This window comes from Silene latifolia, chromosome 2 (genome assembly GCF_048544455.1).
Source record: "Silene latifolia isolate original U9 population chromosome 2, ASM4854445v1, whole genome shotgun sequence".
Classification (NCBI taxonomy): Eukaryota; Viridiplantae; Streptophyta; class Magnoliopsida; order Caryophyllales; family Caryophyllaceae; genus Silene; species Silene latifolia.
The window spans coordinates 194604259-194621055 of NC_133527.1; the positions used below are offsets into that span (position 1 = coordinate 194604259).

Genomic DNA, 16797 nt, shown 5'->3' on the forward strand with positions numbered 1-16797 from the left:
TACTTAGATACCTTCAAGGGACTCTCAACCAAGGCATTCATCTTAATCGCTCCTCTCCTCTTCGACTTCACGCATATTGTGATGCAGATTGGGGAGGTGATCCCTCCGACTATGTCTCAACAACCGGCTTTATAGTCTATCTCGGAAGCAATCCGATATCATGGTCCTCTAAAAAGCAACGAGCCATTTCTCAGTCCTCAACGGAAGCTGAATTCCGTGCTATTGCAATTACCACTACCGAGCTATTATGGTTGCACTCCCTTCTTCATGAACTCGGTGTCAAGACTACAAGTGCACCATCCATCTACTGTGACAATTTAAGTGCCACGAACTATTCCGCAAATCCTGTTTTTCACTCGCGAATGAAGCACCTTGCCATCGCCTTTCACTTCGTCAAAGAACAAGTTCGCCAAGGTACCATTCGAATACAACATATTAATGGCACGGACCAGCTCGCGGACACGCTCACTAAGCCTCTCTCAAAGCCACGTTTTATCGAGCTGTCATCCAAGATTGGTCTCCGTCTTCGACCGTCCATCTTGAGCGGGAATGTTGACAATACAAAATCAAGTCAATGATTGAAAGTCAGTAAATCCTAGTCTTACGCAAGAGCTTAACAAACTGATTGTAGCACATGTTATTTACCTAGTCAAATGTAGTTGTAACTATCCTATATTCTAGCATTAACCCTAGCTATTTGTTAATGTATAGTAGTATATATACCAAGCTCCTGTAACTTATATAATCATCAATACAATCATCTTTAAACCTATTCTTTACAGCACATGGGGGGTGCCACACCTTGTCTCATCTCCCTTTTTGTAAGAGGTCTTCAGCTTGTGACGGGATTAGTCCGTCACAAGCAAGACGCTTTGTTCTTTCATTAATGAGAACAGCTTAGCACAGCTATTTATCTTATGTTTAAGACGTACGGAGTATTTATATTTATTTATTTAATACTAATAGCTTCACGTTTTCGGAAATGGACTATGTACTTTCCTTTCTGATTTTGACTTGTAAAAGAAAAACAAAAGGTCAATAATAGGAGTAATTTACAAGTAATTTTGGTTTTGGATGAAACTTTTTTGGACTTATGAAGTCGATTATTTTTCCTCCTTGATGGATCCAACCCAAGCACATGTGCGAATTTAATAGAGGGGGATGAATTAGGATAGGGAAAAGAAAGAGGAATGAGACCCGAGAGCGTTCTTTTTAATAATGGTTATTAGTTTTGGTATTGGATGTGGTGGTCCAATTTACCTATATTTTTACATTTTAAATTTTAATTTTATAAAATATATTTCGTATGCCATTTCTTACCATCATGATTAGATGAGATTTCTAAGTGTCTCATTTTAATGCTCCTCCAGCAGTAATTTTGAAGAAGTTATTTATAGGCTAAGGGCTAAGACTATGACTTATAGACTTCGAATCATACTCGGCTACTCGGGTACGTTTCCGTAGTACGCACCAAGACAGCATATTACCCTTATTCTGTTTTACCATCATAAGATTATCAAAATTAATACGGAGTAAAAGCTATCATGCATATGTATATTTTACGGAGTATATTCCTAATAGTATAATATGAGAGAAACGAATCTCTTTTCACAAAAAAAAAAAAAAAAAAAAAAAAAGATAAACAAATGACTGAGACGAAGTGCACAACTAATTTCATTGGATGAATACTAACGTGAAAGACGAAATATTGATTATTGATGATGAGTAAATAAAGTTCAGGGACATCAGGAGGAGTGCAAAAGCTAATACCAACAACCGCGGAGTCAATGGTGAAGAGGCATTTGCTTTATAGCCTTCCTCTGCCTGTTATCTCCAAGTTAGTTCTTTCAACACGGAATTTATTTAGTTAGTTTCTTGTAAAACCGTTATGTATAGAGTTGAAAACCGGTTAGAAAAAACTTGATCTACATAAACGCTTCTTCTATAAGGCTGTTGTACACGAAATATATATTCACTAGGTTTGGTGCCCGGCTACGCCCGGGCTACCTTTATTTAACATTTAAATTTTATTTTCTATGAAATATGATTTCTCTATATTTAGTTAACACATACATTTACAATTTATATATTGAAATTATGATGAGAGGTAAATTAATCAACAAATTATTATAAGACACGTTTACCTCTCCCACTATTAATATTATTACTTTCACTACATCCCTTTTTAATACTATTACGTCACTACTTGTTCGGTTACTGTTATTTGTTTTACTATTCCTGCTATTTTTACGGTTAACCCGTTAGTTTTATCAAGCTCGTATATTTAAATAAATTAATATTTTCTTAAAATCGAATTGTTAATCAATTTTTCATACTCTTTGCGTTGTTCTTACTGTTACTTTCATTACATGTGTTGTGACTACTATTACTTTCACTTCTCCCGGCGTCATTATTTTTTCTTTCACTACTCCCGCATTTATTATTGTTAAATTCACTACTCCCGTTGCTGTTAGTATGACTTTCACTACTCCCGTTGCTATATATTATTGTTGCTTTTACTACTCACATGGAATGTTGCTATCATAATAGTTGATTATCTAGTTGTATTAGAGTTATATATTTAAATAAATCTGAAATATTAGATTAGAATATTACTAGTATTGGTGCCCGGCTTCGCCCGGGCTACCTCTACTTACCATTATTTTTTTTTTTCATTAAATAAAATTACTTGAAGTTGCATAACCCATAAATTTATCATTAATATATTTTTCTATGACATATCCTAAAATTACGATGAAATAAATTTTGAGACAAATTCACTACTCCCGCTATTAATATTTTACTCTTATTAATGAAATAACAGTAATAACATTTAACTACTTGCCCGTAATCATTGTTACTTTCACTACTCCCGCCGTAATTATTGTTACTGTCACTACTGCCGCATTAATATGATAATTTCACTACTCCCGCCGTAATTATTGTTGTTACTTTCACTATTGTCGCATTAATATTGATTATTTTACTATTCATGTTGTTGTTTCTACCACTTTCACTAATCTCGCTGATAATATTGTTACTTTTACTATTCAAATGACTGATTACTATCATATTACTGACGAAATCACTTTTACTACTTAGGCATGCAATTTTAAGAGGATTATATATTTATATAAATATATTACATATATGCATTAAATCAAATCGAAAGAATTATGCAATATTATATATTATGGAATCTAACTTGAATTATTTTTAACCTACTTATATTATATTTTTTTATGTTAAATAATTAATTAATACATCTAATAAACTATAAAGTTTAATAAAATTACATAAATTTTAAATTTAATATATAATTTTATGATGATAATAATTAATACCATAAGTGTGCATGTTTATACTAATTAATTATTTTATTTTAAGGAAATTGACCATCTTCTAGTCTTTTATAAATATTTAGGAAAATTACCAAGCATCTTATTTATTTTAGTCTCCTTGAAATTGACCATCTTAATTAATTATTTATTTTAAGGAATTTACCATATTAAATTATTTTATTTTAAGGAAATTGACCATGTTTTAGTCTCTTACAAATGTTTAGGAAAATTACCAAGCTTCTATATAATTTAATTTTAACCCAAACTATATAATATTTGCATTGAGATCCCTTAATTGGGTCCATCACACGGTGCTAGTGATTTAAAACTATATTGTATAATTAATTTGTATAACTTTCTTTAATTACATTGAAATCCATTGATTTCTGGATTTAATATATAGTATTGATTTAAGAGCAATCATTATTATTTACTAATTAAATTACAAATCTAATGAATTATGGAATATTATATTTTTTGGAAATCTGAATTGATTTACTTACCTTTTAATAGTTTCCAAAATATAACATATATTTATATTATATTTATGTATGTTAAATAATTAACATATTTATACTAATTAATATCATAAGTGGGCCCGTTTATTTAAGGAAAATCGCCATAATCTAATATTCTCTAAATTTATACTTTTAACCAAAATTATATAATATTTACATTGAAGTCCTTTGTTCAGGTCCATCACACGGCGCTAGCGATTTAAAACTATATAATATAATTAATGTGTATAGATTTATTTAATTACATGGAAGTCCCTTGGTTTCTGGAATTAATATATAGTATTGATTTAAGACAGGTTTATCCATCTTTAAGTTTAAGACTAGTTAAACCCGTGCAAAATTGCACGGATATGTATTTGGGCCAGTATTAATGTTTTTGGATGTATATTTGTTTTTGCATTTCTATTGTACTTATCTAGTTGGTTTAAATCTACGATCTACATAATTTATCATGATGATATTAACGTTGCTTATCATTCGTACTTGTAGAAGTAGAAATTACTCGGTAGCCTATCATTGTCATCTTCCGAATTCGGAGTGCGAGACTGATGGTAAAATTGCCAGAATTTTTGCTCCAAGTACATAAATCCTCGGTGATGAACGGCTTTCTATACAGATCTAAGAGGATTATTTTTTCTAAAAAGAACATATTTTAAAGTTTTTCGACTGTTAACTTATCGTGTTGTTATTATTAAAAAAATATTTATTACAACAATTGCGAATTATTTATTATAAAAATTTTATTAAAAAAAAAATTAATCACTTGTAAATTAAATTAAAATTCATTTGTTTTTTTACAGTTAAAAAAAAATAAAATTTGCTTTAAATTCTAGTTGAAGACTAAATTAACTCGGTTGCCTATCATTGTCACCTACCATTTTCGGTGTGTGCGGCTGATAGTTAAGTTGCCGAGTTTTATATTCCAAGTAAATACTCCGTCATAATTGATTTTTTTTTTAAACAAAATTTTTTGTGCCATGTACTTTTAAAAAATTATGTTGGGATGTTGTTGTTGCATGGTACAATAATATTAACCAAAATAAATGAATATTTTATACTCCAAGTAAATACTCCGTCAAGATTTATTTTTTTAACAAAAATTATTGTACCATGTAGTTTTAAAAAATTATGTATATAATTCATTTCCGTTTTACGTTCGATCCCGTATATAAATATAATTCCTTCTTGAAATTATGTAATTTTATTATTATGTAATTTTGTTTTAAAAATTATGTAATTCAATTTCATTTACTCGCATTTGTAATTCAATCTGCGTATATGTTATTAATTTTATTTACACGGAATGTATAAAATTATTTCATAATATTAATTCATAAATTTTTTTTCATAATATTATTTCATAGAATTTGTGTAAGACGGAATTTATCGCATGTTTGAAAAGACGGAAATCTGAACAAATAAATATATTGCACACTCAGGGGTCCCACCATAACATGAATTTAAAAAAAAAAAAAAAAAAAAAAAAAAAAAAAAAACTTCATTAATGACGTGGCGCGCTTAGGATTGAATATTGTCTTTTGTATTAATATAGATAAGATGGGTCAAATATGTCCATCAGGTTCGGAATGGGTCGTTATCAGGTCGGGTCATTTTAGGTTAGATGATGTATTGAGTCAGTCAGGTTTAGATAGGTCATTATCAGGTTTGGGTTACTTTATCGCGTTACTTCAATTTTTGACTATTAAGTTTACTTTTCAACTATTACTTGGTTTAGTTACTTCGTTATTAAGTCAAACGTATCAAACTAAAAATTAAATCATTTCCATTTTTATCAATATTAAGTTTAATAATCGTTGGGTCGTCAATTAAATTGGACCAGTATCAGGACGGGTTCATGTGGAGTCGGGTCGGGTTTGGGTTTGGCCCACCACTGATCATCGGGTCGTGTCGAGTTATAGGTCGTCATCTGGTCGAGTCCAATCGGTCTCTGTTTGCAATATTCTCGGGTTTGGTTGGGTCAAACTTACCAGCTCTAGCCATGGTACCGAGTTTCGGTACAATCGATGATGTCATCTCATTTTCCAGTTATAAATTACTAAAAATTTTGGACAAAATCTAAACCATCTAAGTGAAAAGTTTCCATACTACAAGTGAATTAATTAATGATAACAGATAATTGTGTGATGCAGAAATATTGAAGGAGTAGACAAAGGAAAATCATTGATGTTTTTAATTTCAAGGATCCAATCAACAACTCCGGGTGGTTTATTAGTCCGACCTGTCTCAACAGCCTACTATAGGACCCATTATTTCATGGACTCGGCCCGAGACATTTACTCAAGTCCTATTGAATCCATCCATTGCTTTGATCACTTCCAATCCATCTACACTCAACTCCTATGTGGGTTTTACCAACGACACGACGTGGTTCGGGTTGGAACCGCTTTTGCCCCGACCCTTATCACCGTCATTCACTTTCTCAAGGAACATTACAAGGAGATATGTCGGGACATTGCGACCGGGATCTTAAGCCCGATGATCAAGGACCAAGGCGTACTTTCACATTGATACCAAATATGGCCTACTTTGAGTTTATGCCTCTTGATTCATCCAGATCCGAGTCGGGTTCTGTAAAATGTGATCAACCTGTGGACCTCGCCAACGTCGAAATTGGTAAGGAGTATGAGCTTTTGGTGACCACCTACACCGGTTTGTATAGGTACATTTCATTTTCTATTTTCTTTTTTTCCGCCAATTTTTGCAGATGTTAGCTAGTGACCTTAGCGTAACTAGTGATATCGGGTCATATCTTTGATGTTAGCTACATACTACTCCGTATGAGATAATACTCGTGATCTTAAATAAAACCCGGTTATATCAAATTGTCCTCGTGTCTCTTTAGAATTATTCGGTCACTTCCAATTATAGCCTTATAGGTGACAATCGGGTCAGTCGGGTCGGGTTACGTCGGGTCGGGTCAGTCGGGTCAGCATACCCTTTCGGTTTGAGTCGGGTCGGGTTCGGGCCGTTATCGGGTCTGGTCATTTCGGGTCAAATAATGTATCGGGTTTGGGTTGGGTCATTATCGGGTCCGATAACTTAATCGCACTACTACAATTTTTTACCATTAAATTTAGTTTTTAACCTATTATTTGGTTTAATTACTTCATTACTAAGTCAAACATATCAATCTAAACACAAAATCACTTTCGTTTTGATCAAAATTAAGCTTAATAATTGTCGGGTCTTCAATTTAATCGGGTCAGCATCGGGTCGGGTCAATGTCGGTTTTGGGTCGCTGATAATTGGGTCGTGTCGGGTTACGGGTTGTCATTGAATCGGGTCGGGTCAGTTTTGGGTCGCAATATTTTCGGGTCGGGTTGGGTTTGCTCGAGTTCGGGTCGAGTCAGACTTGCCAACTCTACTTCCAATCCATGAAAGTGTCGTATAAATATATATTAATAAATACTACAACCTCCGTTAACTCCAATTCAAATTCTTTGATTACAATGCCTCTAGTAAATTACCCAAATGAAAGAAATTGGAGTGAACCGAGGAAGTAAATTTTATGGTAATTTAATTTTGTTGGCATACAATTAAAAATAACTCCGATCCGTATATACATTATTATAGGTACCGAGTAGAGGACGTTGTTTGCCCAATGAGCATTTACAATTCTACCCCACAATTCAAGTTCATGGGGAGAAAGCATATGGTACTTAGCATTGATGTAGAGGAAACAACTGAATCCGGGTTGCTAAAAGCAATCGAAAATGTATCCATCATACTCAAGCCCTTTGATACAATGGTGCTAGAGTACACAAGCTACGCCCATATTAAGACTACCATCCCCGGCCACTATGTCATATACTTGGAATTGTTGTCTAAGAAGGACCCGCGGAAAATCGGGCTGACTGAAGAAGTCTTGGAACAATGTTGCTTGGCAATGGAGAATTCCTTAAACACTCTATATCGTCGTTGTCGAGGTCTTTTCAAGTCGATTGGACCACTAGAAATTCGAGTTGTGAAAAATGGTTCTTTTGAAAAGTTGAGGGAGTATGCTATATCAAAAGGGACATCCCTTAGCCAGTATAAGGTGCCAAGATGTTTGAAACTATTGCCAATGGTACAATTGATGGACTCGGGAGTGATCTCGACTCACTTCAGCCCGTCTTTTCCGAATTGGGGCTCTTCTGACGTTTAAAAGAAATATGTCGTATGTGGTGCAATCGAACAATCAGTCATGTTCCAATGTTTGTGTTCGTGCTATTGGCTTAGTATCGATGAGAGCTAATAAATTTGTGTTTCCTCAATGTAAGACGAAAACAAATAAATCTGTTGCCTCAACGTATGTCTTATGATGATAATAATAAATTTGTGTTTCCTCGATGTAAGATGAAAATAAAATAGTAGGTCTCCTGAGAGACGGTCTTTCAATAAGTTTATTGAGAGATCATTTTACAATTTTAAGAAAAAATGGTATTAAAGGTAATAAATTAGGTATAAATCATGACTACTAATTAAAAGACGTTTCTTCTAAGTTTTAGTGTTGAAACAAATAAATCTTGATAAACCTTTTAACCTTGTCTTCTCATACTAGTGTAGATCCCGCCCAAATGCGCGGTAAATATAAGTGTTCCGGGTGTGATTCCAGAGCAGATATTTGTTACCACTCGTAGCTTGTAGAATGACGTCTTTGCTTGAATCCTCCTTTCGGTCTCGTGAAACGATGAACAAACTGAGGGCTCGGCTTTGGCCGAGCGTACTCACTCCGACGCTCAAGTCAGTAAACTTAGAGAGGTAAGTTGTTATAACTTGGCTAAGAGTATATTGTAGAGAGATAAGGAGGATATTACCAGATGAATAGTGATTATTAGGTTAAATTGTGGATCCTTTCCTCAATGAAGGTTGAGGAGTATTTATAGACTTTCACCTTTTGGCACGTAGTGGGGTGGGATGGCTAGCAGGTGGAAAGACCGTTCTACCCTCGGCCGATGGACCTATGGCAGGCCGGCCGAGGGGTCTTGGATATGAGCACGCGGATATGTGCCCCTACTGGTCCGGTTGTCATGCCGAGACCAGGTGACAGCCGATGGGTCTGATCGGCTAGACTATCGAGTCGTTGACTTTCTTTGTGGATACCCTTGACCTTGCTCAATATGTTGACTTGGTCAGCGGTGCAGAATATGCCCCATCAATTTGCCCCCAGCGTAGTCTATGCCGTGGTATGGGCTCCGATGTATGTTGAGCGTATATTCTGCGCAAGTGATTTCTGAAAATTTTTCTGCATCGGCTTCTTCTACTGTATCGGCTTCTTCTACTTCGGCCTGATTCTTATTAGGCCGTACCATATCCCCCCTCCACATGGATGCGTAATGGGCATCCGTTGTGGAAAAGAAAGTGACGCTGGCTGAGACCAGGGTTGAGAGTGCCGGTTGTTTTTGATTGCCCCCGGCCGGTGCTTCCTAGCTTGGTTGATCATGTGGCCGGCGGAGAGCAGATACCTAGGAATTTGTTGAGGAAGATGAATAGGCGAAGAGATGTGAATGGGCGTGTTGAAGACGCTTGGTCACTGTTGCATTGATTGACGTTCAACTGTTGCAACGATTGACATTCCGTGGTTGCATGTCTGACACGTGTCTGTTCGCTGATTGGCTGACGCTTCATGGGCTGTGCCCTGATTGGTCCTTCTTCATGGGCTTTTCCCTATAAATAGGGCAGTTATTCCGTGATTTTGGCCACCAATTTCATTTTCTCAAATTTTCTCCAAAATCTTCATCTTTCTAAACTTTCAAGGGCTTCCTTTTCTTCTAATCTTCAGAGTCTTTGATCCGGCGAGTGTTTTTCTTCAAGGTAAACAAACAAGTTTTCTTTTATTTTGTTAGTAATTGTTGCGAACATGTCTTCTGCTGACGCCGGGACTAGTACTTCTGCGCCGGGGGGTTCCCCGTCGCGTTTTGACGAGGAGGGGATACTAGATGCCATCCCGCTAAGGTTTGGGGGCCCTAGGTCTCCTTCTCCCGTAGTTGATCTGCCCATTTTGGAGGAGTTGGAGGATGAGGATGATGCTGATGATGCTAATGATGATGATAGGACTCCTGTTGATGGTGAGAGGACGACTATCCCGGATCATGGTGAGGCCTGCACGACTGGCCTCGACCGTGTCTGGACAAATAAATTCGCAAGCTGTTCCGGAGGGACTCTTTTCGGAGGTCATTTCTCCTTCGGTGAGGGGTACAAAATTTTTATCCCTGAGGAGGGTCAGGCGGTCTGTTGCCCTCCCCCGGGTCATATCGGCGTGCACATCAGGCACTTGGAGTACGGGCTCCGGTTTCCTTTGAATGAACACGTCATGGCCATCATCAAAGCTATGAACCTCGCCGTGGCCCAACTGCATCCGTTGGCCATGAGGACGATAGTCGGCTTTGTGTGGCTCTGTCTCTTTAAGGGGGATACCCCTACGGTTAACTTATTCCGCCGACTTCATAGTCTTCGGCCGTCAATCGCCGGTAAGGTGGGGTGATACAGCGTGCAGACGGAGCCAGGATATGTCTCCGTGAACAAGCTTACTTCTTGCAAAGACTGGCAACAGCGATGGGTATACGTCCGAGTGCCGGAGGACTATCCATTGCCTCGGTCTTTCCAGAGCCCCGTTTACTTGCGGTGTGAGACCCGGGAAGAATATGAGAAATGTATCTCCCGGGGTAAGGTCAAGATGGACGCTTCGTTGGTCCCTCTTACTGCGGATGAGAAGCGGGCAATGCGGTTTGTTTGATCTTTGAGAAGGGATGGCTGCCCCGACTCAGATTATTCTTCAGGATGAGCTGCTATGCCGCGTCGGCCTCATACCGGCCCTCAACTGGGGTGAGTGGGGTCGGTGTGAGGCCCACCTTTGCTTGTTATGTTCCTTTTTTAGAGCTTTGTTTTACTTCTTTTATGTAACTCTTGTTTGATTTCTTGCAGATCGGTTTGGTCAGGATCTGTCTGAGAAGGACTTGAAGAGGTTAGGGCTTGATAAGGACGGGAAGGTTGTCCAGCGGCATCCTACGGCTGACGGGCGTGATCGCAGACTGGCCCCCAACGAACTGATGGAGAAACAGATGAGGGCCTTGGATCCGGAGACGGCCCATGCAAAAGTACTCGGAGGCGTGCCGAAGAGAGCAAAGAAGGCAGCGTCCAAGTTGGCGGCGGTATCAATGACGACTCCCTCTTCGACCCCAGTGGTCCAAAAGGATCATGTGGAGGTCATCGATATTACTGAGAGGGAGGTGACCGTTGCTAGGGGCCCTTCTCCGAAGAAGAGGAAAGAGCCACCGTCTGCTTCCACCGTTGCTGGGGAGAAGCCTGCCTCAGCCGGCCCTCCAACTAAGAGGGTCCAGACTGGTACGGATCTAACTTGTGGTTCGGATTTAGCCGGTTCGTTGGACATTCCTGATGACAGACTTTCTGACGTGTCAATGCATTGTGACATGGATGCTCTGTGTAAATTTTTTGTAGATCCACCGTCGTCAGCCGCCGTTCTCACTGAACGGCAATTAGGGAAGCAGCCTGAGAAGGCTATTGAGAAGGCGGGTGATAGGAATGTCACCGTCGATTCCTCAGCTCAGAAGATTCCTCCCACCGAGCTTGTGGCAGAGGGTGTGAAAATATATAAGAGGCTGGCGAAGTGGACCCGACTAACCGGCTCCCACATCATGGAGCAGGAGAAGGCCATGGCCCAAACTGCGCCACTGGTCGCAAAGCTTAAGCTTGATCTCTCTGCTGCAAGGGGGGAAGCCGGGAAGGCTAAGCGGGATCTCCTTGCTGCTGAGAAGCGTGTGGAGGAAGCTGAGAGGCTGCTGGTGGCCGAGAGGGCCAAAGTTGAGGATGCTGATGCCGCCACCGCCAAGATGATGGAGGAGCGGGACAGGTATAAGGGCGCTGATGACGCCGCGGTTGCCAAGAGGGAAGAGTGGAAGGATCTGTTCCATAACCAGGCGGAGGCGCTCAGGGAGACACAGGCTATCCTTGCTCAAAAGGAGAAGGATGTTGAAATGCTTCAAAATGATCTCCTCCCCAAACTGTGCGCCCAATTCCGGGACCAGGCCGAGGAGGCGACCAGGGAGGCGATCAAGAAGCTCATCCCCGACGGCTCCTTCCCATGGGATAAATTTGACCAGCTCCTGGACGAGATGGCTGATGCTGCAGAAGCAGCGGCTGCGGAGAAGGCGGAGGCGGCGAAGGCGGCTCAGATAGCTGAGGCCAAGGCGGCCTATGATGCAAAGGTGAAGGAGGCTGAGAGGCTAAAGTTACTTGAAAATCTCGAGCCTTCTCCTGAGCCGGCCACCGAAGACGCTGCTACTGCTGATGGAGGGCAGCAACAGGCATAGGGAGACGGGCGGTCGTCACCAGACTCACCCGGCATCTCGGATAGCTTCAGCTGTTCGGGGGCCAACTATTGAGCCTTTCCTCCCTGCCATCTTTTGGCGCTTCAAATGATATGCTTGTAATATTTTGCTTTTCTTTTCCTTGTTTTGTTGTAAAAACTCTTGGTAGGATGTGTTTAGGCTTATCCCTATGGGGACGGCCGTCGTCTGTATTCCCCTTTCAATTATTTTTAACAAAGTTCGTCTTTTTGGCTTTTGGCTTGGCCGGGGCTTTGATCACAATCCTTCACTTGTCTTCTTGCGTTATTAATTGAGTGCCTTCGCTTTTACCTTTGGTATGGCCGAGGCAGTTTGAATGCACATCTCAACTGTGTAACGTCTTTGACGTATCGACCGATGTGTCCCCGTCGCTCTCGGCTTTGGCCGAGGTAATCGGGGTTACGGCTTGATAGCGTTCGTAACTGTAGGCACATTGATCGCTAGATTTGCGTCTCAACTGCACTGAGTATACGTTTCTTCTAGCGTATCGGTCGTTGTGTCCCCGTCGCTCTCGGCAATTAGCCGAGGTAATCGGGGTTACGGCTCGATAGCATTTCCTCTGGCGTACCGGTCGTTGTGTCCCCGTCGCTCTCGGCAATTAGCCGAGGTAATCGGGGTTACGACTCGATAGCATTTCTTCTGGCGTATCGGTCGTTGTGTCCCCGTCGCTCTCGGCATTTAGCCGAGGTAATCGGGGTTACGGCTCGATAGCGTTTCTTCTGGCGTATCGGTCGTTGTGTCCCCGTCGCTCTCGCCATTTAGCCGAGGTAATCGGGGTTACGGCTCGATAGCATTTCTTCTGGCGTATCGGTCGATGTGTCCCCGTCGCTCTCGGCAATTAGCCGAGGTAATCGGGGTTACGGCTCGATAGCATTTCTTCTCGCGTATCGGTCGTTGTGTCCCCGTCGCTCTCGGCATTTAGCCGAGGTAATCGGGGTTACGGCTCGATAGCATTTCTTCTGGCGTATCGGTCGTTGTGTCCCCGTCGCTCTCGGCAATTAGCCGAGGTAATCGGGGTTACGGCTCGATAGCATTTCTTCTGGCGTATCGGTCGTTGTGTCCCCGTCGCTCTCGGCAATTAGCCGAGGTAATCGGGGTTACGGCTCGATAGCATTTCTTCTCTTTGGGTGGCAATTATGGAGGGGACAAGCACTTGGATGGAAAACTTGGGTGATTCTTCATTTATGATCACGCGTTGGGGTGTCCACATTGGGTTTGGACACCTCCGCCGCTATACAAAGTACTTTCTTAAGTTGTCGGTGTTCCAATGGCTCATCAAAGGCACACCCTCCATGTCTGTCAGCCGGTATGTACCCGGCCTCATTTCTTCAACCACTTTGTAGGGACCCTCCCAGTTGGCCGTCAGTTTACCATAAATATTTCCTTTGTTGGTGGCGGCCGACTTTCTTAGGACTAGATCTCCTACTGTTAAGTCCCTTTTGTGGACTCTTCGGTTGTAGGCTCTTCTCATCCGGTTTTGATATACTGCCAAGTTGAGGCGTGCTGCGACACCCTCACTTATCGCGGAAAAGTAAACACGTAATTCTAGAATAAAACTGCATGGATATGTTTGTAATAGGTTCAATTGGGTAAAAACCTGTAATTTTTAAAACCTGAACCTGTTATAAAGATATCCAAAAGGGAAGGTGTCAAACATGCAAGGTCCAAAATAAGAGAAGTTATACAAACCAAATATGAGAAAGGGAGACATATGTCCCTAAAATGTATGTGACATAAAAAGGGTTTAAGGGTCACAATGAAATAAAACCAGTCTAGGTCCCAAGGTTACTTTGCTCGCTAGCTCGTCCATGTACCCCATATATGCATCACCACTCCGTCATTCGCATTTTATACAAATACGAAAGCCACGGTCGGTGGGGAGTAACTCCGAGTTCTCCCGGACCCACGAAATGTCATAATTAATATAACATGTAAACATAAGAATATGAATACGAACCACACACTGCCTTAGCATATAGATGCTAAGGCAATCGTGCTTATCATGTGAACAACAATATAACGCCACATAGTCCTAGCATGTGAATACTAGACCGACTCATACTACACTATCATGTGAATCACATAACATCCAGGAATCCAAACTCTATCAACCATAGCCGGCTTGCATCTCACCTTCTATGATTCATAGAATCACCATACAAGAAAGGGCAATATATCAAAGACAGGCATAAGTTCTTAGTCCCGTCAATAGTCACTTTGTAACTCGAGTCTATACCACGAGGTAGGGAAGGTAATCGAACCGGTATCTTGGCTCGGTGTTACTATTAAGAAAACATGGCCAAGAGACAACACAACCCTAGCCTAAAATCACTTGGAGACCTAGACATGCGGATACACACCACCGCACCCAAGACCCACAACTTTTTTTAAAACAAAGTGAAGTGAGTACCCTAAGGACACCACCGAAGGGTTGGCTAGTACTTAAGCTGACCCCATACTATCAAAATAAGTACCTGAGGTCATGCCCCAACTTGGATATAAATCCACTAGTCAGGAACACAAAGGCTATCAAGCAGTGAACATATACTCGTCAGAGACTATAAATACCTATCTATGATGAAGGCCGAAATACTCACCTAGGACCTAGTCCCAGCTAGTCCCAGCTTGAATACTTTAGCCCACACCACACAAGACTCACCACACAAGTCAAGTAAGACACCCACTTAACCTTAAGAGGGCAAAAAGTCCTACTTACCAACATAAAATCTAATATTCTATCATGTGAAAGGCTATATAAATGTCTATTTACAAAGATACAATCCCAACAGAATCCTCAATATCAATAATAATCCAAATTCCAGCTAACCGACAATACCATAATCTATGAGAACAAGCTAAAATGGCAAAGACAAGAAGACTGAAGTATAAGGCAACCAATTCATCCAACAACCAACATGTGAAATGATAATTACGAATATCAAGGCATAACATAAAACCTCCAATAACAACTAATCTTACCTCAAAGACAAACCCTCGACCCGAGTCCCGCGACGGGTCATCGGTCAAATCGAGGTCGATGTTGGTTTAAACCTAGTTTGACCAAACTCGTTCGGTCAACTGCCCACTCGTAGTCTTGGCCTACTTTGGCCCAAATTACAAATTTTATCGCTATATTATTCTCACGCTATTTCCAATTTCTATCATGTGAAAAATGAAAGTAAAACATTATCAATCATCTAAACACTTAACAAACAACAAGCACCACATTTACTACTAATGTGACATTAATTCGTCGAGTAACTCGGAATAGTTACCTTAAACTAGCAAAGAGACAAGCAATAAACTTGAGAAAGCTTCTAAAACCCAAAATTACTCTTCATCTTCAACCACATATGAGTCACCTAAAATAATTATGTGAAGGGACGATATTAACGACTTATCGTTATATAAAATATGAGACGGAAATTAATTTAAATCAAAACATGTAAATCATATTCATTAGCTACGGTCTTATGTTCATAAACCATTATGACCCTCCCTTTTGACAGAGCATACCAGAAAATTGTCACAACTTTTACGCCCTAGAAATAGTCCCCTAAAGCACCATTTTATCCGTCCCAAAATCGAGCCCAAACCAGCCTGTCACGGCTCCCAAAACCGAGGCCAAAACAGCCCACACGGCCTCCATTTCGTTGTCCCAAAACAGTCAATCGAAGGCCGCACAAAACGGTACCAAAACAGAGTTCAATCTATCCTAAACCAGTCCTAAACCGAGTCAAAACAGTCCCAAAAATGTCCCAAAGTACTTGCAAAGCGGACTCAAAAATGATCCTAATTTTCGCACAATACCACAACTAAACAAGATCCCAAATAGCATCCCAAAACGATCTCTACATGTCAGTATACACCGTCTCAAATATACCACTTACTAGCTAGCATCCCAAATGATCCCTAGAGGTCAGTATACACCGTCTCAATCATCTCCACATATCAGTATACACCGTCTCAACTATACAACTGACTAATTAACATCCATAATGATCCCTATATATAATTATACACCGTCTCAACTATAAAACAGACTAACCAGCTTTCAAAATACACAAATTTAACAAGTAATACTGAGTAACCTATCATTATTACCTTTTTCCGATTGAACTAATCATTTATGACTAACAAATATTCTACCAGACCGTCTATTTTAGTACATACAACCGTCTTATAATAAACAAAGCTAAAAATATAAATTGGGTTTGTAAAAATACATAACGAAAATGAATTTTACTTACAACGGATTGACGAGAACGACGAAAGGAGCGCTATGGAACAAAAATAGTTGAAAACGGATGACAAACGGAGTGGCAGGATCAATTTAAAAACAAAAAAAAATTGAAACAGGCGTAAAAGAAGAAAAAGGAAGGGAGAAGAAGAAATGATACGTGAGAAATGAGGGAGCAGCCTGCCTGCCTGCTATTTATTATACGTACGTTTCTTCGTCGTTAAGAAACTTCGATCGTTATTAAAATCGTTTCGAGTTAAATTTAACCGATTTAAGTAAAAGTTTCAGTAATAAAACGGAATCAATAATAAATAAATTTAATGAGTGAAAAT

General features: G+C 39.9%; 1 protein-coding gene across 1 annotated transcript; it reads left to right on the plus strand.

Moving 5' to 3' along the window:
* Positions 1–6138: 6138 nt before the first annotated feature.
* Positions 6139–8258, plus strand: LOC141632340 (indole-3-acetic acid-amido synthetase GH3.4-like). The gene is made up of 2 exons (XM_074444896.1): positions 6139–6539; positions 7454–8258. Exons 1-2 carry the CDS (start codon positions 6220–6222, stop codon positions 8022–8024), a joined length of 891 nt encoding a protein of 296 aa, XP_074300997.1. The 5' UTR covers positions 6139–6219; the 3' UTR covers positions 8025–8258.
* Positions 8259–16797: the final 8539 nt, after the last annotated feature.

Excerpts from the sequence above, each read along its gene's own strand:
- LOC141632340 (XM_074444896.1), top strand. The coding sequence starts at position 6,220 with ATGTGGGTTTTACCAACGACACGACGTGGTTCGGGTTGGAACCGCTTT. Across the intron at positions 6,540-7,453 it reads ACCTACACCGGTTTGTATAG|GTACCGAGTAGAGGACGTTG; the intron begins GTACATTTCATT and ends ACATTATTATAG.